This window comes from Bombina bombina, chromosome 2 (assembly GCF_027579735.1).
Source record: "Bombina bombina isolate aBomBom1 chromosome 2, aBomBom1.pri, whole genome shotgun sequence".
In the NCBI taxonomy this organism is placed as follows: domain Eukaryota; kingdom Metazoa; phylum Chordata; class Amphibia; order Anura; family Bombinatoridae; genus Bombina; species Bombina bombina.
In genome coordinates, this window is record NC_069500.1 from 1,228,699,679 (window position 1) to 1,228,723,676 (window position 23,998).

The following is a 23,998-nucleotide window of genomic DNA, read 5'->3' on the forward strand; positions in this document are numbered from 1 at the left end:
AACAGAATTTATGTTTACCTGATAAATTACTTTCTCCAACGGTGTGTCCGGTCCACGGCCCGCCCTGGTTTTTTTAATCAGGTCTGATAATTTATTTTCTTTAACTACAGTCACCACGGTAACATATGGTTTCTCCTATGCAAATATTCCTCCTTTACGTCGGTCGAATGACTGGGGTAGGCGGAGCCTAGGAGGGATCATGTGACCAGCTTTGCTGGGCTCTTTGCCATTTCCTGTTGGGGAAGAGAATATCCCACAAGTAAGGATGACGCCGTGGACCGGACACACCGTTGGAGAAAGTAATTTATCAGGTAAACATAAATTCTGTTTTTCAGATTTTCCCTGTGGGTTAGATCCCACATTTTTTGGAAACCATATTGTTAGTACTTCAATGCTGTTATCTGATTTTGGAATCGATCTCCTGAGAAAATTGGCGCATCTACTTTGAACTCTTGTAGTTCTTCCTGCTATTTACTTTGGTCCTTTAGTATCCTTTATTGAACAACATAAGCTTACGAATGTGCATGTGTCTGGAGCAGTAAATGGCAGCAGTACTGCATGAATGTTTAAAACAATGTTATACGCCTTTGAGTACTAGTGTTTGCAACAATTTATATAACATTCTTAGACTAAACATTTTACAAAATTGATGTTATTTAATCCAGCAGACACATACATGCTACTGAGCTTAACTAGGCATGATCTTAAAGGGATACTAAACACATTTTTTTTCATGATTCAGATAGAACATGCAATTTTAAGCAACTTTCTAATTTACTCCTATTATCAAATTTTATTTGTTCTCTTGCTATCTTTATTTGAAAAAGTAGGAATCTAAGCTATGGAGCTGTACCATTTTTGATTCAGCATCCTGGATAGCGCTTGCTGATTGGTGGCTACATTTAGCTACCAATCAGCAAGTGCAACCCAGGTGCTGAACCAAAAATGGTCTGGTTCCTAAGCTTACATTCTTGCTTTTCAAACAAAGATAGCAAGAGAATGAAGAAAAATTGATAATAGAAGTAAATTAGAAAGGTGCTTAAAATTGCATGCTCTATCTGAATCATGAAAGAAAAAAAATTGCCTTTAGTACCCCTTTAAACAAAGAATACAAAGAGTAAGAACTATATTTGATAATAGAAGTAAATTGGAAAGTTCAAATTGATTGTTCTGTTTGAATCATGAAAATGTAATTTGTTTTGTGTCCCTTTATATATAAATGTCATGTTTTATTTGAGATGCTAAGATGTTCTTCAGAGAACTAAAGTTTTTTTTTTTTTTTACATGTGTTCCCAGGTTGTCTACGACACAAACACACTCTACATTTTTGCACCCAATAATGAAAGCCGGCTGCAGTGGGTGAAAAATATGAAAGAAGGTGAAATAGAGACAGTGGTCTGTTTTGTTTTTTGCTGGTTGTGTTTAAAGCATTTGTTTAGCATCATGCAGTGGGTTCTAATCCCATTATCCTCTACATTTCTAAAGAAACTCCAAACATGTATAACAACGAGGAAAGCGAACATGACTATGTATAAGTCATTGGATGACGGGGGTTTGGGAGTTCCGAATATTTCTCTTTACCATCAGGCAATAGTATTCCAAAGGGTGTTAGAATGGCACAATGGGGTCAATTCAAAAGCTTGGATATCACTTGATTCTCAACTCCTACAATCACCACAAGTGGGTGCTCTGTGTTTGGCACCTATACTACACAGGCATTCAGCACTTAACACTTTTAAGACATATTTTTAAAACCTGGGATAAATTAATTGCACATCTCAATGGTCTCTCTTCCTCTAATTCCCCACTAATATCACGATATCTCTTAACACAGAATTTGTAGGGGGACTAGGTATTAAAGGATGTGGAAGGAAACGAAGAGGTGCCTCAGTCCCAATTTGTGTACTTACAGATAAAAACAAGTTGAATCCCAGGCAAGATTTGCAAGAAGAGTATGAGGAACTTAAGCTAACTGGCTTAAATATTCTCAATTATCACATCTATTACAGACCTTACCAAACCGAACAAATTTCCTTAGAGACCTGACTGATTTTTAGAAGTTATGCTTAGCCTCCATCCTGATGAAAGGAACACTATCAATTACTAGGAGGTTATTGAGCAATTTACGTAGCATAGCACTCCATACATACACGACCAGTTGGATGCAGTAGTTAAGAGAATCTATAGCGCTTAAATATTGGAGACAAATGTTTTCACACACACATAGATCTTTAGCCTCTACACACATATTAGAATGAAACTACTGGCAAGATGGTACCTTACCCCAGCCAGATTGAAAACTATACATAAAGAACACCATGATCCATTTATAGTGGGCATGTTGACTCATCAAACCCTTGTGGAAGGAGGTGGAAAATTTGGGGATTTTTTTTTGGGATAAAATATTCATTACAGAAAACACATGCTCTATTTAATAATAGACCTGAAAAATTTTGCATAATTATTTAGCTGTTTTCCATATAACTGTGAATGGTGCTTAATCCTTAATAGCCAGAGCCTGAAAATCTAATTTATCTCCCACAAAACTATCTAGAATACACAAATTACTGTCATTAGAAGGTTATGGGTTCTATGAAAAAAAGACATTTAAACTTTCTCCACTTTAGACAATTTTTTTAATTTTTTTTATTTATTCTTTTTGTTGAGGTTATAACTTTGGCATACATACAATACGAGTAAGAAAAAATAAAGCATACAATAAGGTACAAAGATAAGGTATGTTACACATGTCTGATACAGAAATGATAGAGGTCACCACCCAGTTAGTATCACTGGAGTTAAAACATTTAGGAGAAAGGTTGCAGGTGACCTATCTTAACACCAATTAATATGCAACCCTTCTAGATAATCCTCACAGGCCACTCTTGGACCTGACCTGAATTGTTAATAGGAGCAATAGAAGTTGTCATGTTATAAAAAGACCATATTTTGGGTCTCTTATGACTAACCTCAACAGAGTTATTAAGAAATAATATGTGATAGCAAAATAATCATAACAATGAAAACTGGGTACTAATATATAACGGAAATAGTAGATATTAATGGACTATGCAGCAATAAAGCGAGCTGGCAAAAGGATTCATAGACTTCTGAAGGGTATACTGCTATGTGTCATATGTATTTTACTTTGTACTGCCAAAGAGAGCAAATTCATTAATCTAGCTCAATGTCAGCCTTGTCTCATAGGGGGATATTTATCAAAGCCTCAAACGCAAATATGCTGGAATGCCGCAGCGTAATTGTTGCAAGATTGATCCGACCTAGTTATCAAAGCCTACAGACCGGTAAATGTTGAAATTTTGTGATGTAACATACGATCCCCTGGTCTCAATCCGACACAGATCGATGCTTACGTCATTACAGATGTTCTGAATACACATTCAGCTCTATTTGACAGCTTTTCCCAGTTATCAAACTTTTACCAGGTACGCTCACCGCTATTCCGGTCCAGCATACCTGGTTTTCAATCCGCCACCCTGGAGACCGCAGATCCCATAGTAATCAATGGGAGTCTGAAAGCAGCGAAAGCTTATGTTCGATGCTGCCAGATATCCCATTGATTTCTATGGTTGAAAACAAGTTACATTTACACCTAACACCCTAACATAAACCCAAGTCTAAACACCCCTAATCTGCCACCCGACATCGCCGCAACCTAACTAAAATTTTTTAACCCATATTCCACTGCTCCCCGACACCGCCGCCATTAAATAAACTTATTAACACCTAAACCTCTGGCCTCCCACATCACCACCACTAACTAAACCTATTAACCCCTAAACCAGCCCCCCACATCACAAAAAACTAAATTAAGCTATTAACCCCTAAACCTAATAACCCCCTAGCTTTAAATTAAAATTACAACATCCCTCTCTTAATATAAATTAAAACTTACCTGTAGAATTAAAATAAACTAATTTTAAACTGTTAATTAACCTACCCTAACTATTATACTAAAATTAAATTAAACTACCAATTAAATAAACTAAATTACATATTAAAAAAACCTAACCCTACTAAAATCATTTAAATATACTATTAAACCTTATTACAAATTGCTAAATTACAGAAAAAAAACAAACACTAAGTTACAAAAAACAAACAAACACTAAATTACGAAAAATAAAAAATCACATTATCAAAAATAAAAAAGAATTACACCTAATCTAATAGCCCCCCCCAAAATAAAAAAAAAACCCTAGCCTACAATAAACTATCAATGGCCCTTAAAAGGGCCTTTCTCCAACATAGGTGTGTCCGGTCCACGGCGTCATCCTTACTTGTGGGATATTCTCCTCCCCAACAGGAAATGGCAAAGAGCCCAGCAAAGCTGGTCACATGATCCCTCCTAGGCTCCGCCTTCCCCAGTCATTCTCTTTGCCGTTGTACAGGCAACATCTCCACGGAGATCGCTTAGAGTTTTTTGGTGTTTAACTGTAGTTTTTATTATTCAATCAAGAGTTTGTTATTTTAAAATAGTGCTGGTATGTACTATTTACTCTGAAACAGAAAAGAGATGAAGATTTCTGTTTGTAAGAGGAAAATGATTTTAGCAACCGTTACTAAAATCGATGGCTGTTTCCACACAGGACTGTTGAGAGGAATTAACTTCAGTTGGGGGAAACAGTGAGCAGACTTTTGCTGCTTGAGGTATGACACATTTCTAACAAGACGATGTAATGCTGGAAGCTGTCATTTTCCCTATGGGATCCGGTAAGCCATTTTTATTACATAAAGAAAAAAAGGGCTTCACAAGGGCTTTTAAGACTGTAGACATTTTCTGGGCTAAAACGATTTATATATAAGCATATTTTATACTCCATAGCCTTGAGGAATTATTTTAATCTTGGGAATTATGTAAAATAACCAGCAGGCACTGTATTGGACACCTTATTCTCTAGGGGCTTTCCCTAATCATAGGCAGAGTCTCATTTTCGCGCCTCTATTGCGCACTTGTTTTTGGGAAGCATGACATGCAGATGCATGTGTGAGGAGCTCTGATACATAGAAAAGACTTTCTGAAGGCGTCATTTGTTATCGTATTCCCCTTTGGGCTTGGTTGGGTTTCAGCAAAGCAGATACCAGGGACTGTAAAGGGGTTAAATATAAAAACGGCTCCGGTTCCGTTATTTTAAGGGTTAAAGCTTCCAAATTTGGTGTGCAATACTTTTAAGGCTTTAAGACACTGTGGTGAAATTTTGGTGAATTTTGAACAATTCCTTCATACTTTTTCAGAATTGCAGTAATAAAGTGTGTTCAGTTTAAAATTTAAAGTGACAGTAACGGTTTTATTTTAAAACGTTTTTTGTACTTTGTTATCAAGTTTATGCCTGTTTAACATATCTGAACTACCAGATAGACTGTGTTCTGTATGTGGGGAAGCCAAAGTTCCTTCTCATTTAAATAGATGTGATTTATGTGACACAAAATTTAGAGAAAATGATGCCCAAGATGATGCCTCAAGTGAGGGGAGTAAGCATGGTACTGCATCATCCCCTCCTTCGTCTACACCAGTCTTGCCCACACAGGAGGCCCCTAGTACATCTAGTGCGCCAATACTCCTTACTATGCAACAATTAACGGCTGTAATGGATAATTCTATCAAAAACATTTTAGCCAAAATGCCCACTTATCAGCGAAAGCGCGACTGCTCTGTTTTAGAAAATACTGAAGAGCATAAGGACGCTGATGATATTGGTTCTGAAGTGCCCCTACACCAGTCTGAGGGGGCCAGGGAGGTTTTGTCTGAGGGAGAAATTTCAGATTCAGGGAAAATTTCTCAACAAGCTGAACCTGATGTGATTACATTTAAATTTAAATTGGAACATCTCCGCGCTCTGCTTAAGGAGGTGTTATCTACTCTGGATGATTGTGAGAATTTGGTCATTCCAGAGAAATTATGTAAAATGGACAAGTTCCTAGAGGTCCCGGGGCCCCCCGAAGCTTTTCCTATACCCAAGCGGGTGGCGGACATTGTAAATAAAGAATGGGAAAGGCCCGGTATACCTTTCGTCCCTCCCCCCATATTTAAGAAATTGTTTCCTATGGTCGACCCCAGAAAGGACTTATGGCAGACAGTCCCCAAGGTCGAGGGGGCGGTTTCTACTCTAAACAAACGCACCACTATACCCATAGAAGATAGTTGTGCTTTCAAAGATCCTATGGATAAAAAATTAGAGGGTTTGCTTAAAAAGATGTTTGTTCAGCAAGGTTACCTTCTACAACCAATTTCATGCATTGTTCCTGTCACTACAGCAGCGTGTTTCTGGTTCGATGAACTAGAAAAGGCGCTCAATAAAAATTCTTCTTATGAGGAGATTATGGACAGAATTCATGCTCTCAAATTGGCTAATTCTTTCACCCTAGACGCCACTTTGCAGTTGGCTAGGTTAGCGGCGAAAAATTCTGGTTTTGCTATTGTGGCGCGCAGAGCGCTTTGGCTAAAATCTTGGTCAGCGGATGCGTCTTCCAAGAACAAATTGCTTAACATTCCTTTCAAGGGGAAAACGCTGTTTGGCCCTGACTTGAAAGAGATTATTTCTGATATCACTGGGGGCAAGGGCCACGCCCTTCCTCAGGATAGGTCTTTCAAGGCCAAAAATAAACCTAATTTTCGTCCCTTTCGCAGAAACGGACCAGCCCCAAGTGCTACGTCCTCTAAGCAAGAGGGTAATACTTCTCAAGCTAAGCCAGCCTGGAGGCCAACGCAAGGCTGGAACAAAGGAAAGCAGGCCAAGAAACCTGCCACTGCTACCAAGACAGCATGAGATGTTGGCCCCCGATCCGGGACCGGATCTGGTGGGGGGCAGACTCTCTCTCTTCGCTCAGGCTTGGGCAAGAGATGTTCTCGATCCTTGGGCGCTAGAAATAGTCTCCCAAGGTTATCTTCTGGAATTCAAGGGGCTTCCCCCAAGGGGGAGGTTCCACAGGTCTCAATTGTCTTCAGACCACATAAAAAAACAGGCATTCTTACATTGTGTAGAAGACCTGTTAAAAATGGGAGTGATTCATCCTGTTCCATTAGGAGAACAAGGGATGGGGTTCTACTCCAATCTGTTCGTAGTTCCCAAAAAAGAGGGAACATTCAGACCAATCTTAGATCTCAAGATCCTAAACAAGTTTCTCAAGGTTCCATCGTTCAAAATGGAAACCATTCGAACAATTCTTCCTTCCATCCAGGAAGGTCAATTCATGACCACGGTGGATTTAAAGGATGCGTATCTACATATTCCTATCCACAAGGAACATCATCGGTTCCTAAGGTTCGCATTCCTGGACAAGCATTACCAGTTTGTGGCACTTCCGTTCGGATTAGCCACTGCTCCAAGAATTTTCACAAAGGTACTAGGGTCCCTTCTAGCGGTGCTAAGACCAAGGGGCATTGCAGTAGTACCTTACTTGGACGACATTCTGATTCAAGCGTCGTCCCTTCCACAAGCAAAGGCTCACACGGACATTGTCCTGGCCTTTCTCAGATCTCACGGGTGGAAAGTGAACGTAGAAAAAAGTTCTCTATCTCCGTCAACAAGGGTTCCCTTCTTGGGAACAATAATAGACTCCTTAGAAATGAGGATTTTTCTGACAGAGGCCAGAAAATCAAAACTTCTAAACTCTTGTCAAATACTTCATTCTGTTCCTCTTCCTTCCATAGCGCAGTGCATGGAAGTAATAGGTTTGATGGTAGCGGCAATGGACATAGTTCCTTTTGCGCGAATTCATCTAAGACCATTACAACTGTGCATGCTCAGTCAGTGGAATGGGGACTATACAGACTTGTCTCCGACGATACAAGTAGATCAGAGGACCAGAGATTCACTCAGTTGGTGGCTGTCCCTGGACAACCTGTCACAGGGGATGAGCTTCCGCAGACCAGAGTGGGTCATTGTCACGACCGACGCCAGTCTGGTGGGCTGGGGCGCGGTCTGGGGACCCCTGAAAGCGCAGGGTCTTTGGTCTCGGGAAGAATCTATTCTCCCGATAAATATTCTGGAACTGAGAGCGATATTCAATGCTCTCAAGGCTTGGCCTCAGCTAGCAAAGACCAAGTTCATACGGTTTCAATCAGATAACATGACGACTGTTGCGTACATCAACCATCAGGGGGGAACAAGGAGTTCCCTGGCGATGGAAGAAGTGACCAAAATCATTCAATGGGCGGAGACTCACTCCTGCTACTTGTCTGCAATCCACATTCCAGGAGTGGAAAACTGGGAAGCGGATTTTCTGAGTCGTCAGACATTTCATCCGGGGGAGTGGGAACTCCATCCGGAAATCTTTGCCCAAATCACTCAACTGTGGGGCATTCCAGACATGGATCTGATGGCCTCTCGTCAGAACTTCAAGGTTCCTTGCTACGGGTCCAGATCCAGGGATCCCAAGGCGACTCTAGTAGATGCACTAGTAGCACCTTGGACCTTCAAACTAGCTTATGTATTCCCGCCGTTTCCTCTCATCCCCAGGCTGGTAGCCAGGATCAATCAGGAGAGGGCATCGGTGATCTTGATAGCTCCTGCGTGGCCACGCAGGACTTGGTATGCAGACCTGGTGAATATGTCATCGGCTCCACCATGGAAGCTACCTTTGAGACGAGACCTTCTTGTTCAAGGTCCGTTCGAACATCCGAATCTGGTCTCACTCCAACTGACTGCTTGGAGATTGAACGCTTGATCTTATCAAAGCGAGGGTTCTCAGATTCTGTCATTGATACTCTTGTTCAGGCCAGAAAGCCTGTAACTAGAAAAATCTACCACAAAATATGGAAAAAATATATCTATTGGTGTGAATCTAAAGGATTCCCTTGGGACAAGATAAAAATTCCTAAGATTCTCTCCTTTCTTCAAGAAGGTTTGGAGAAAGGATTATCTGCAAGTTCTTTGAAAGGACAGATTTCTGCCTTGTCTGTGTTACTTCACAAAAAGCTGGCAGCTGTGCCAGATGTTCAAGCCTTTGTTCAGGCTCTGGTTAGAATCAAGCCTGTTTACAAACCTTTGACTCCTCCTTGGAGTCTCAATTTAGTTATTTCAGTTCTTCAGGGGGTTCCGTTTGAACCCTTACATTCCGTTGATATTAAGTTATTATCTTGGAAAGTTTTGTTTTTGGTTGCAATTTCTTCTGCTAGAAGAGTTTCAGAATTATCTGCTCTGCAGTGTTCTCCTCCTTATCTGGTGTTCCATGCAGATAAGGTGGTTCTGCGTACTAAACCTGGTTTTCTTCCGAAAGTTGTTTCTAACAAAAACATTAACCAGGAGATAGTCGTGCCTTCTTTGTGTCCGAATCCAGTTTCAAAGAAGGAACGTTTGTTGCACAATTTGGATGTAGTTCGTGCTCTAAAATTCTATTTAGATGCTACAAAGGATTTTAGACAAACATCTTCCTTGTTTGTTGTTTATTCTGGTAAAAGGAGAGGTCAAAAAGCAACTTCTACCTCTCTCTCTTTTTGGATTAAAAGCATCATCAGATTGGCTTACGAGACTGCCGGACGGCAGCCTCCTGAAAGAATCACAGCTCATTCCACTAGGGCTGTGGCTTCCACATGGGCCTTCAAGAACGAGGCTTCTGTTGATCAGATATGTAAGGCAGCGACTTGGTCTTCACTGCACACTTTTACTAAATTTTACAAATTTGATACTTTTGCTTCTTCTGAGGCTATTTTTGGGAGAAAGGTTTTGCAAGCCGTGGTGCCTTCCATCTAGGTGACCTGATTTGCTCCCTCCCTTCATCCGTGTCCTAAAGCTTTGGTATTGGTTCCCACAAGTAAGGATGACGCCGTGGACCGGACACACCTATGTTGGAGAAAACAGAATTTATGTTTACCTGATAAATTACTTTCTCCAACGGTGTGTCCGGTCCACGGCCCGCCCTGGTTTTTTAATCAGGTCTGATAATTTATTTTCTTTAACTACAGTCACCACGGTATCATATGGTTTCTCCTATGCAAATATTCCTCCTTTACGTCGGTCGAATGACTGGGGAAGGCGGAGCCTAGGAGGGATCATGTGACCAGCTTTGCTGGGCTCTTTGCCATTTCCTGTTGGGGAGGAGAATATCCCACAAGTAAGGATGACGCCGTGGACCGGACACACCGTTGGAGAAAGTAATTTATCAGGTAAACATAAATTCTGTTTTTGTGGGGAATTGCCCCAAAGATATAAGCTCTTTTATCTGTAAAAAAAATACAAACACCCCCCAACAGTAAAACCCACCACCCAACCATCCAACCCCCCCAAATAAAAAAACCTATCTAAAATAACCTAAGCTACCCGTTGCACTGAAAAGGGCATTTGTATGGGCATTGCCTTTAAAAGGGCATTTAGCTCTTTTACATTCCCAGACCCTAATCTAAAAATAAAACCCACGCAAAAAAACTTTTAAAGAAACCTAACACTAACCCACGATGATCCACTTACAGTTCTTGAAGTCCCGCTTGAAAGATCCATCCGGAGCCGGAGAAGTCATCATCCAGGCGGCAAGAAGTCTTCATCCGGGTGGCCTCTTCCATCTTCATCCAGCCAGCGCGGAGGGGGTCCATCCTGAAGACATCCCGTGCGGAGCATCCTCTTCATACGGTCGTCGCCGTTAACTGTAACTTCAATGCAAGTGACGTCATCCAAGATGGCGTCCCTTGCATTCCTATTGGCTGAAAGATTTCAATCTGATTGGAACAGCCAATAGGATTTTAGCAGCTCTATTCCTATTGGCTGATTGGAACAGCCAATAGGATTTTTGGCAGCTCTAATCCTATTTGCTGATTGAAATCTTTCAGCTAATAGGAATGCAAGGGACGCCATCTTGGATGACGTCACTTGCATTGAAGTTCCAGTTTAAGGCGGTGACAGTATGAAAAGGATGCTCCGCACCGGATGTCTTCAGGATGGACTAACTCCACGCTGGATGGATGAAGATAGAAGATGCCGTCTGGATGAAGACTTCTTGCCGACTGGATGAGGACTTCTCCGGCTGGATGAAGATGGAAGAGGCCACCCGGATGAAGACTTCTTGCCGCCTGGATGATGACTATGAGTGTTAGGTTTTTTTAAGGGTTTTTTGGGTGGGTTTTATTTTTAGATTAGGGTTTGGGCATGTAAAAGAGCTAAATGCCCTTTAAGGGCAATGCCCATACAAATGCCCTTTCAGGGCAATGGGGAGCTTAGGTTATTTTTTTTATTTGGGGTTGGGTGGTGGGTTTTACTGTGGGGGGGTGTTTGTATTTTTTTTTACAGGTGAAAGAGTTGATATCTTTGTGGCAATGCCCCACAAAAGGCCCTTTTAAGGGACATTGGTAGTTTATTGTAGGCTAGGGGTTTTTTTATTTGGGGGGGGGGGGCTTTTTTATTTTGATAGGGCTATTAGATTAGGTGTAAATATTTTTTATTTTTGATAATGTAGTTTTTTATTTTTCGTAATTTAGTGTTTGTTTGTTTTTGTAACTTAGTGTTTGTTTTTTTCTGTAATTTAGTAATTTGTAATAAGGTTTAATAGTATATTTAAATAATTTTATTAGGGTTAGGTTTCTTTAATATGTAATTTAGTTTATTTAATTGGTAGTTTAATTTAATTGTAGGATAATAGTTAGGGTAGGTTAATTAATAGTTTGAATTGGTTTATTTTAATTCTACAGGTAAGTTTAAATTTATTTGAAGATAGGGATGTTGTAATTTTAATTTAAAGTTAGCGGGTTGTTAGGTTTAGGGGTTAATAGTTTAATTTAGTTTATGGCAATGTGGGTGGCTGACGGTTTAGTGGTAGAGATGTGTGAGGCCAGAGGTTTAGGGGTTAATACATTTATTTAGTGGCGACGGTGTCGGGGAGTGGCGGGATAGGGGTTAATAACTTTATTTAGGTTGCGGCGGTGTCGGGGAGTGGCCAGATAGGGGTTAAACATTTTAGTATAGTGGCGGCGTTTAGTGACAGGGTATAAATAAAGTTGGGAAAAAGCTGAATAGACGCAAGATCAATGACTGTTAGTTTACAGTCCGATGCTCATCGCCCCGTACTTGGTGCGCGTCTTTTTGCCGACTTTTTTTAAAAATAAGGAGAGCGTATTGAGATATGAGGTCCGCGATGTTAGGCGAGCGTATTGGTGCCGGCGAATGCAACAAAGTTGAGGCTTTGATAAATATCTCCCATAGCCTGGACTGGAGAAATATGATAAAATACGGTACAGAATGGAAATACACTAACATTTCAACAAGTCAGATACTTTTTGTGATGGATGGATACACATTCCTGCTATACCAAATATAGTTACAGTATCTCACAAAAGTGAGTACACCCCTCACATTTTTGTAAATATTTTATTATATCATATTTATATATTTCATGTGACAACACTGAAGAAATTACACTTTGCTACAATGTAAAGTAGTGAGTGTACAGCCTGTATAACAGTGTAAATTTGCTGTCCCCTCAAAATAACACACAGCCATTAATGTCTAAACCGTTGGCAACAAAAGTGAGTACACCCCTAAGTGGAAATGTCCAAATTGGGCCCAATTAGCCATTTTCCCTCCCCAGTGTCATGTGACTCATTAGTGTTATAAGGTCTCGGGTGTGAATGGGGAGCAGGTGTGTTAAATTTGGTGTTATCGCTCTCACACTCTCTCATACTGGTCACTGGAGTTCAACATGACACCTCATGGCAAAGAACTCTCTGAGGATCTGAAAAAAAGAATTGTTGCTCTACATAACGATGATCTAGGCTATAAGAAGAATGCCAAGACCCTAAAACTGAGCTGCAGCATGGTGGGCAATACAGCGGTTTCACAGGACAGGTTCAAATCAGAACAGGCCTCGCCATGGTCGACCAAAGAAGTTGAGTGCAACTGCTCAGTGTCATATCCAGAGGTTCTCTATGGGAAATAGACATATGAGTGCTGCCAGCATTGCTGCAGAGGTTGAAGGGGTGGGGGGTCAGCCTGTCAGTGCTCAGACCATATGCCGCACACTGCATCAAATTGGTGTGCATAGCTGTCGTCCCTGAAGGAAGCCTGCAAACAGTTTGCTGAAGAAAAGCAGGCTAACGACATGGATTACTGGAACCATGTCCTGTGGTCCAATGAGACTAAGATAAACTTATTTGGTTCAGATGGTGTCAAGCGTGTGTGGCGGCAACCAGGTGAGGAGTATAAAGACAAGTGTGTCTTGCCTACAGTCAAGCATGGTGGTGAGAGTGTCATGGTCTGGGCCTGCATGAGTGCTGCCGGCACTGGGAAGCTACAGTTCATTGAGGGAAGCATGAATGCCAACATGTACTGTGACATATTGAAGCAGAGCATGATCCCCTCCCTTTTGAGACTGGGCCGCAGGGCAGTATTCCAACATGTTCCACTTAGGGGTGTACTCACTTTTGTTGCAAACAGTTTAGACATTAATGGCTGTGTGTTGAGTAATTTTGAGGGGACAGCAAATTTACACTGTTATACAGGCTGTACACTAACTACTTAACACTGAAGAAATTACACTTTGCTACAATGTAGTCACATTAAAAGATTTAATACAATATTTACAAAAATGTGAGGGGTATACTGGACCTACAAATAAGAATTAGAGAAGTGTGCGTGATAAAAGCCTAGGTACACTGTAAGATAGGCAGATACCTCTCTGAATAGTTAGACTAAGAGCATGAGGATATATAATAACTGTGAGTTAAGATCTATAAAATGCAGATATATGAGAGCTCATGGAATCTTAGGACTGTCTTATTATAATACTGCCCTCACAAAACATTGCCCTAATAGCAGCTAAAAAAAATAATACATGTCACATCATTAGTTGGGCATATTAAAGGGACTTTAAACACTAAATAAATGCTAGATAGAATGATGCATTCAGAGAAAAGATTAGTCTGAGAATAACATGTAGACATATTTTTTAAAGTTTCATTAGCTGTTTAAATAATTACTAAATAAGTGTAAAGTTGTAGTGTCTATAGAACAATAGGAGCTGCCATGTTGTAACTTAGGTTACCTTCTCTGCTGTGGCCAATTAGAGACAGTTATAAATAGGTCACTAGAGTGTGCAGCCAATGGCTGTGTGGAATATAACAGTGTTCAGCACTTCCATTTGTCCAACAGGATCTGAAAAGCTCACAATTTCAGAATATAATTACAGGAAAAGGGGACAAAATTAATGTCCCTTTAAGTATAGTATATGGAAACATACAATGTTCTGCCAATGTAGATATTTGACTGTGTTAGCACAGCAGTAATGGAAGTTGCAGCAGCTTGACCTATACTACAAGAGTGTGTGAACCATCCTGAATAAATATATTGAGAAATTTCGTATAAGCAGTACTTCCAACATTTTAATAAAATATAAACTGGCTTTAAATAGTGAGAGGCAGTAAACTCCCGCAACTGAGCCTTGCAAGATATCCTAAAATTATGGACCTTTATAGTGGGAGTATCTTAGTTGTAGGGATAGTGAAATAAAAACATTTTGCCTAACTCAAATGGTCCCAACTCATGTACAATGAGTCTTTCTTTGAAAAAATATACAGTGCAGACTGAACGCATATCAAGTTCCCAATAGAAATAGCCATTGCTCGTGTAGCGATCGGAATCATGGCATAAGGCACAGAACTAGTATAAACCCTCTTCCTCTGGTCCGTCACATAGGACATCAAGGTGTTTTTTTGAGATTTATTAGGTCTCAGTTTATTTGGTTTCCCGCCTGTTAGAGGACTCACAGAGAGCAGCGACAGGGCCTCCGAAGGGCACCTTCTCCAGACCCCCGCAACTACCACTCCCAGTAGAGGCAGCCTCCGCTTTTTACATACTGGTCCGTGTGTTAGGTCTCGTCTGTTCTCCAGGGGAATCGACCCTGTAGTATTGGTTGTAGAACCCTTGTTCTGATCTAACAAGAATGGGTGAACTTGCTTTTTGTTTAGGTGAGTATCTGCCCCAGCAGCAGTGATGGCGATGTTCCAGGTCCTCAATTGTTGGTTACAATGGGTATTTAGTGTCCGCAATCTCTGCTTGGTCTCAGGGGCATGTTGACTAGCCTGTGCGGTCAAAAGGATAGTGGACAGATATCTTTGTAGCACCGAGAAATAATCATGAAGCAAGTGTAACACTGCATCCTGCCATCTGTCGACGGTTGCCATTATAAACAGTTGCTAATATATTGATTTCTTAGCTTCTCTGTTTCAGCGCTGGTATGTCAGTTGATGTTATCAAAGCTAAGGTATATTTACAGCATGACTAGCTGTTATACTCGGGCGCTTCTCTGCTGGGTCTCAGATGGCTGACTTATTTTGAAGCTGCATGGACAAGCTGATAAAACCGTTGTATATTAGCGGATAGGGCTTCCATCCATACTATATCTTTACACATTCTCAAACCAGAGCTCTTCTGCAACAAGAGGGGCTTAGTTGGAGACTTTATCTCCAGCTTTAAAGTACCGGAACAGTGAGTCTTTAAATATCTTATTGGTATCAATTTAAATCACCCCCAACCTAATTTAATATGGATAAAAGGTCAGCTGACACATATACTGTTATGTCCTGTTGGGGAATCCGGTATCATCTACTGATAATACCCTTTAGGTCACAAAATCTCCCATTCCATCTTTTCGCTCTTCCCCTTTTAACTTTTTTTAACTTTCTATTGTGGTGATGTTGAGAGTTCTAAATGGTAGCCATCCGTCTTCTTCTTTTTCTTAGTCTTCTTTATTCTACCTTCCCTCGCCTCCCTTTCCTACCTTCTTTCCCCCGACCTTCTCTTTGGCTTCTGTACTAAGTTTTAGAATTAAGTCAGGTGTATATTTCATTTAAATTTGGAGTAGCAACCAAACTGTACAGAGAAGGTTTAAATACTATATTTGAGGAAGATAAGAGGTTGATTCTACGATATGGTTTTATTTATGTAACATGTAACATTTGGTTACGTAGTTGATTGTTATACAAAGTTTTGTTTCTAATTGTTATTTCTGAAACTCAATTAAAATTTATAAATTTTAAAAAAAAATGTTTGACTCATAGATGTTCCTTCTCCAGTATTGTACTCTGTATTAGCCCTTAACCTTACTACTTCCTAACAGATATGTTTTGATGTCCCCAGCAAGAGAGATTAAGATTTAACTGATAATTTTAAAATATATTTGTGATTCTGTGTCAGTGTTCTATTGTGTTTCTCATCTGTGTGACATCTCTCAGCCATCAAACTCGGCTTTACTAAAAAAGTAATACAGGAAGCATTATTGATGCTTAAACGAGACGTAAAAGTAATTAAAAAAACAACAACCCATAATTACCTTCAAAAGTCACTTCTGCCTCTTGCACTTTCTACTATCCTTCAAAACTCAGCTTATGTAGATAGAAAAATATATATAATTTCCCTGGAGATATCTTGTGTAAATTGATTAGGGGAATAAAAATATTTAAAAACAATGAAAATTTGTGGCTCAATTGACAGAGAAAAAAATGTAACTCAATAAAATGTAGAAGGAGAACTAATCAGAAATGGATTGAGTAATACAAAGAAGTGAGGACTGAAAAGAAGAGGAGGAAGTAAAGGAATAATATATAAGGCAGTGGTTTTAAAGTGTGAGGAGGACCTCCACAGGGGGCGCTAGAGCATATAAGGAGAGGCACAGAACCAGTAACACTTTCCACTATACAATGGAAACCACAAGCTGCAGCTGATTTGGCAAAATATAGGATTGTTTTTAAGAGTCTACAATGACACTGACCAGGTCATGGTGAAATAAGACAAAGGGAGGGATGTAGAGGGAGGAAGAAAGGCACTGAGATTGAAATTGCTTAGAGTCTGCATTAAGTTTGTTGTCTTGATCAGTAACTTACATTTATCTAAGGGGTAACAAAGAACAACTTTAAACATGAGTGAAGCTCTTGAAAACTGTGTAAGAACACTTGTTGTGATGTAAATTCCTCAAATTAAAACTATAACTAAATATTGCAATTTTCTTTAAAGTGAAATTATATTAAGTAACATCTATTATGGGGGTTAGGGGGCTATGTCTTGTAAATTTTATCACAGAGTATCTTAAACACAAACCAGTAGATTACGAGTTGTGCGTTCGTGTTTTAATGCTGAAAAAATGGTAATTTTAGCGTTAAAACAGCAACGCAGCCTTTACGAGTCTTGTCAGTATAGCTGTACCGCAAACCTTTTAGCCTGTAATGCAACGTCAGTCCCGCTCTCAAAAACTGACTTCCATAGCGCTGCCATTACGTGTTTTGCGGTAAGGCTAAAAAACTTGCATTACAGCCTATACCGACAAGATCCGTACCGCCATCTGAGAACAGTAGTTATGAGTTTTACGCAACAAAACTGTTACATAAAACTCATAAATAAACTGTTACAAAGTACACTAACACACATAAACTACCTATTAACCCTTAAACCGAGGCCCTCCCGCATTGCAAACACTATTTTAAAGTTATTAACCCCTAATCTGCCGCCCCCGACATCGCCACAACTAATAACATTTATTAACCCCTATTCCGCCACTCCCTGACATCGTCGCCACTATACTAAAGTTATTAACCCCTATTCCCCCGCACCCCAACATCGCCCACACTATAATAAAGATATTAACCCCTATTCCGCCACTCCCCGACATCGCCCGCCACTAAATAAAGTTATTAACCCCTAAACCTCTTGCCTCCCACATCACTACCACTAAATAAACCTATTAACCCCTAAACCGCCAGCCCCCCACATCACCATAAACTAAATTAAACTATTAACCCCTAAACCTAACACCCCCTAACTTTATATTAAAATTACAAGATCCCTATCTTAAAATAAATAAAAACCTACCTGTGAAATTAAAAAAAACTAAATTTAAAGTATAAATTTAACTAACATAACTATTAGACTAAAATTAAAGTAACTACAATTAAATAAACTAAATTACAAATTAAAAAAACCTAACCATACTAAAAAAAAAAATATACAATTACAAAAAATAAAAAAATACTAAATTACGAAAAATAACAAACGGAATTATCGAGAAAAAAACATTACACCTAATCTAATAGCCCTATCAAAATAAAAAAGCCCCCCCAAAATAAAAACACCCCCTAGCCTACAATAAACTACCAATAGCCCTTTTGTAGGGCATTGCCCTAAAGAAATCGTCTCTTTTCCCTGAAAAAAATACAGACCCCCCCAACAGTAAAACCCACCACCCAACCAACCCCCCAAAATAAAAAACCTAACTAAAAAAAACTAATCTACCCATTTCCCTGAAAAGGGCATTTGTATGGGCATTGCCATTAAAAGGGCATTCAGCTCTTTTTCCTGCCCTCTATTCAGCTCTTTTAAGAAATGCCCAAACCCTAATCTAAAAAAAACAAAAAAAAAAAAAAACTTAAAAAAACCCTAACACTAACCCCTCTTTAGGTACTCACAGTTGCTGAAGTCCCGCTTAAACGATCTTCATCCGGGCAGCTCCATCTTCATCCAGACGGCTCTATCTTCATTCATCACGGGACCGGCATCTTCTTCATCCCTGTGGAGGCGGAGCTGTCGATGCGCGGAGGTCCAGGCGAAGGTCCAAGGCGGAGGTGCAGGAGGAAGTCCGCCTGGAATCAGCCAATAGGAATGAGAGCTGCTTAAATCCTATTGGCTGATTTTAACTAGGTAGTTAGTAAATAGTTAATAACTATTTACTAACTAGTCTACATAGTAAAAATAAATACAAACTTACCTGTGAAATAAAAATAAAACTTAAGCTAGCTACAATATAACTATTAATTATATTGTAGCTATCTTAGGTTTTATTTTACAGGTAAGTATGTATTTAGTTTTAAATAGGTATTATTTAGTTAATAATTGTAACTTTAATTTAGCTCTATTTTAATTATGTTAAAGTTAGGGGGGTTTTATGGTTAGGTTTAGGGGTTAATAGTTTAATTTAGGTTGTTGCGATGTGGGGGCTGGCAGTTTAGGGTTTAATATGTTTATTTAGTGGTAGTGATGACAGAGGCCAGAGGTTTAGGGGTTAATAGCTTTATTTAGCGGCGGCGATGTCAGGGAGCGGCGGAATAGGGGTTAATAGATTTATTATAGTGTGGGCAATGTTGGGGTGCGGGCGGGACAATAGGGGTTAATAACTTTAGTATAATGGCGGCGATATCGGGAGCGGCAGATTAGGGGTTAATAAGTTTATGTAGGTGTTGGCGATGTCGGGGGCAGCGGATTAGGGGTGTTTAGACATGGGTTTTATGTTAGGCTGTTAGGTTTAAACGTAAAAACTTTTCCCCATAGACATCAATAGGGCTGCGTTACGGAGCTTTTCATTCCGCGATCGCAGGTGTTAGTTTTTTTTCTAACATGCTCTTCCCATTGATGTCTATGGGGAAAGCGTGCACGAGCACGTCAAAGAAGCGCTTGTATTTTGTGCGGTATGGAGCTCAACGCAACCATATCACACACACAAGGCGGCTTTTTCAAAACTCGTAATGGCAATTTTTGTTGCGTTTGTTAAATACCGTCTATAGCGCAAAATTCATTTATAAGATGTCAACAATTAAAACTTTATTAAAAACTTTTTAATAAAGATTTTAATGCAATTACACTTTGCCACAAAGATCCATCTTATTGTTGACATCTGATGAATGAATATTGGAGAATCTGTGTATCCTGCTACTTGGAAAACCTTGTATCCTGCTACCTGTGATCAGTCAGCCGGATGGCTGGGACGTTCCAGCTTGCTATTACAGCACCTGGAGATGAGTATTCTGTACACTATTTAATACTGCTTTGACACAGCCAGTCCTAGGCCATTTTGGCTCCCTTGTTTCCTTTGTGTTTTAGATTTCTTGTCATCAAGGTTCACTGAGGCCCTGCTCAAGTAACAGTCTGGGCCAAGGAGGAAAAATAGTTATAGAACTTGATTATCCACATTCATAGCCTTATTTTCATTCCCTTATTTTGGGCACACCCTTTATTAGTCTTTGGTGTTTTGAGTGAATCATCAGATGGGAGGCCACCTCCTAAGACTTTAAAGACCCCCAGTATAAGGAAATGCTGGAGTTACAGTCCTTTAAGAGGACAGTCTTATGTAACAGGAAGTGAAAGGTATAAGAGACTATATATATATATATATATATATATATATATATATATATATATATATATTTATTCTTTGTAAAGTTTCTAATTTCTTTCTAAGCTACAATAAGAAGCTTATACTAATTTTATAGGACTGAACTTTACAAAACAATGAAAACAGGTAGTTAATTTTAGTGGGAAAATATGTTTGTGCGTAAAGGGGCAAACATGTTGGGTGGTGGTGCATTTCAGCTTAAAATTCTTGAAAATCAAAGTAAAATCATAAGTGCCATTGCAGTAGGAGAATTGATTGGGATAAATAGAGCTTCACTGCAACTATACCTTCTAATACCGACTTTAAATTCCCTTTAACAAATCATAACTGTTATGTTTTATTGTAGAAATAAAGAATAACAACTACATCTTGGCTAAATACCATCCTCAGTTCTGGGCAGACGGGGCATATCATTGTTGTAGGCAAACAGAAAAATTGGCACCGGGATGTGAAGAGTATAACATTTTTGGAGATGGTAAGTTCTTTATAAAATACAAACAAACTTTCAAACGTATTTGTTTCATAATCGGCCAATTTAATTGAATTATTATATTACATCATTTCTGTCAGGCTTGGGTGTGTGAGATTTTTTAAATGTGTTGAGCTTAACCATTGTATTGTCTATTATTAAAGGGCCAGTAAACCTAGCAAATAATGTTATATAATTAATTAATTAATAACATTAGCTTAGGGCCAGATTTCTAAAGTGAAGGGTTGAATAGATATCTTGCAAAGAAAACAGAACACTGCTCCTATCTCTACTGACTGTTTTTTTCTCCTAAGCGTATCTGGGCACGTTGTCTAATCACAGCTGGCCCGATCGCGCTATTAAACTCAATGTAGCTCGCTCCCGCTACCAGAGCGAAAGCGAGCTATATTGAGTTTAATAGCGCAATAGCATTTATTTAGTGTTTAATATCCCTTTAAGTGACTCTATTGCTCAGCCATATGCACCAACTGAATGATGGTGGGAAGGAGGCCCACTTAGCCTCAGAGCAGTTTACTTTATGCAATAAGTGTGATACATATTTTGACTGTATTGGTATAAAGACAAATGTAATCAAGCCTATATTATAGAGCAAAGGGCCCACAGAGGCAAATGAGCCAAGGGGGTCAATTTATCAAAGCGTCAATCTTAGTGCATTCGCCGGCGTCAATACGCTCGCTAGACATCACTGACACGGATCTGAATACGATACCCTTAAATATAAAAAAAGCTGTCAAAAATACGCGCGTCAAGTATGGTGCGAAGATCATCGGACTCCTGTTAACTAACAGTCATCGATGTCGCGGTTTTCAGGTTTTTCCCAACTTTATTTATACCATTTCATTACTGTCCATGAACAAGAACAGTTTTCTAAAGCTAATCTTTTATTTTTCATCTGTTAATAGCTAAATTTATACCTCAACAAACAATAACTCATAGAAAGTTATTTTTATATTTTTTTTGTTCTACAAAAAAAAATCTGTTATGATACTTTCACATAAATGAATGTGTATTTGTATTTCTAGAAGTCATGATATGCTTTTATCTCATATTTTTGTTTATAAATAATTATTAATGCTAGAGTTTCTACATATATCTTTGCACATACTTGTGTGTATATATATATATATATATATATATATATATATATATATATATATATATAAAAACCAAAAGAAGTACAGGACAAATGGCCACTATAAATGTGTTCTTTCTATAGAAAAAATAATCATAATTTTGAAAATTATATTTTGTTTTGAGATGGTGCAGACCCTATAAAAAATTATACTTCAACAAACTACAAGAAGAGAACAAGGACCAACAAAAATTGCTTATGGCCCTAAGTAGATAGGGAATCAAGCACTCTTTTAAAAATTTCTCTAAAGTGTATAGCTTAATAGAATATATGAAATAAATCTCTGACCAGTACAATCACAGTAAACAATAAATGTTTTATTAATAATACAGAAAGAAATTATCCTAACTGTCCAAAAGCGTAGCAAAAGTCTAGATGAATACAGGCCTCAGGTATATATTAACATCACAAAGTGTAATATGTTGAACAAGCAACTCTGTACATGTAGCCAACATAATCACAATGTTGGCAAGAATACAATCCAAAGTTACCTAGTACATTACTACACCCAGGCTGTACACGGTACCCAAGTCTGTACAAGGGTTAGTTACCGGACAGGAAAATTATAGGGATCTAAGTAATGGTAGGTGCTTTGAAAAGATTTCAGGAACAACAATAACGGCAGAATATCAGCAGTTACATAGAATTACATACAAGTATGAAGAAGAGCTATTGCAGTGGTATGTGTGTGTGTGATGTCAGAAATCTTTTGCAAGCATATTTACATATCCCTAAATTCCTTTTTTTGTTCTAAACAATGTTGGCTTTCATATCTCTGTGTTTATTTATACCACTATATGTATATCGTGTAAATTTATTATTATTCTGAGCAGGAATAATTGCAAATATAACATGTAATCAGGATATCATATGTATTTATTTGCAATCAATGGATATTTTAAAAGCTGGGCCAGTTTTCTCTCTGTACCTGTGTAACCCCTCCTGATTGCAATCTAGTTTTAAAAACCACCCCTTCACAGGTGTTATAAAATGGGCTGGCATATAAGATGACATTTCTTACTGAAAAAAAAAATCAAGAGAAGAAAGAAATACACTGAAAATAGCATGACAGTAAAGAGGGAATTTTAATTTCTGCTGTATCTAAATCATGAAAGTTTAATGGTAGGTGGGCTATCCCTTTTAGCTCTCATCTTAAGATTATATTGAATCAAACATCAATTCGAATTTTAAAATCCTTGTCTAAAATATTAAACTGTGTCCTAATGTCAGCATCAATGTTTATCTTTAATACTAATTTCCCATATACATACTTTCAAAGTATAATACACAATGTAACAAATGGCACTTACAAGTTCTGATGAGTGATCAATGACAAGTATCGAGCATTTTTTTTTTTTTTTTTTTTTTTAAATAATTTTTTTATTGAAGTTAAAGCATATATCATCACAGCAAAAACTCGCCCTGAGGCCAAAGTTACAACAAAGAAAATAATACATTGTTTATATAAAGGTATTATTAAGTAAGCAATATGCATATATATTTCAAATCTGGATATGAAAATAGACAATATCTTAGGCGAGATGAATTAGAACTTCATTTTATATTATCAGTGTATGAGCTCCACAATCTAATAATATTTTACCTAAGACCAACATATCAACTTGTGGAGATTTAACATGAGTATCAGCCACTCTTGGGCCGTGCTATATAGGGGGGAGGGGGATATTCAGCGGGTAAGCACCGCTATGTGTATAGGGAAAGGAGGTGGGGGGGACAGAGCCAAGTATAAATGTGAGTAACTTAGGATGTCTGGAGTGGATTTAGAAGTGCCTGATCGTAAAGATCTTATGTTATTAGAGTTTAAGTATTGTCAATGTACCTTACAATATATATGGGACTAAGTGGGGAGGCTACTAAAGTCTCCTGAAGTTACATATAGGTTAAGGAGTAGATGGTTTGCAGACAGGTTGTTGTAAGTTGCAGAATTCATGTGTCTATACGAGATGGAGCAAATGTTTTATTGTCTGGGCTAGTAGCTATTGTCTTGGGTATAAATATCTAGTTAATGGCATACGTCAATACTTATGTGGTGTCAAATAGCAAAAAAATCCATCTATCTTAGTACATTTGAGAACTATTTTAAGCTTATCAAAGACTTAGAAAACCTGAGGAAACCAGGAAAAAACAGACATTGTATAGCATAAGAATTGTATATCAATTAGTCAACATGAACAGATACCTGTAGGTCTAAGAATAGAATTAAGTCTATATAACACCATACAAAGAATAGAGCATACTTAAACATAAAGCTAGGTTTA

The 23,998-nt window shown here is 38.6% G+C and overlaps 1 protein-coding gene across 2 annotated transcripts in view; it reads left to right on the plus strand.

Moving 5' to 3' along the window:
• Positions 1-23,998, plus strand: part of TEC (tec protein tyrosine kinase) — a 431,581-nt gene that overhangs the window by 270,269 nt on the left and 137,314 nt on the right. For both annotated transcript variants that reach the window (XM_053703987.1, XM_053703986.1), the window contains exons 4-5: positions 1,297-1,378; positions 20,444-20,572. In XM_053703987.1, coding sequence (XP_053559962.1) covers positions 1,297-1,378; positions 20,444-20,572 — 211 coding nt within the window. The remainder of the gene's footprint in view (positions 1-1,296; positions 1,379-20,443; positions 20,573-23,998) is intronic.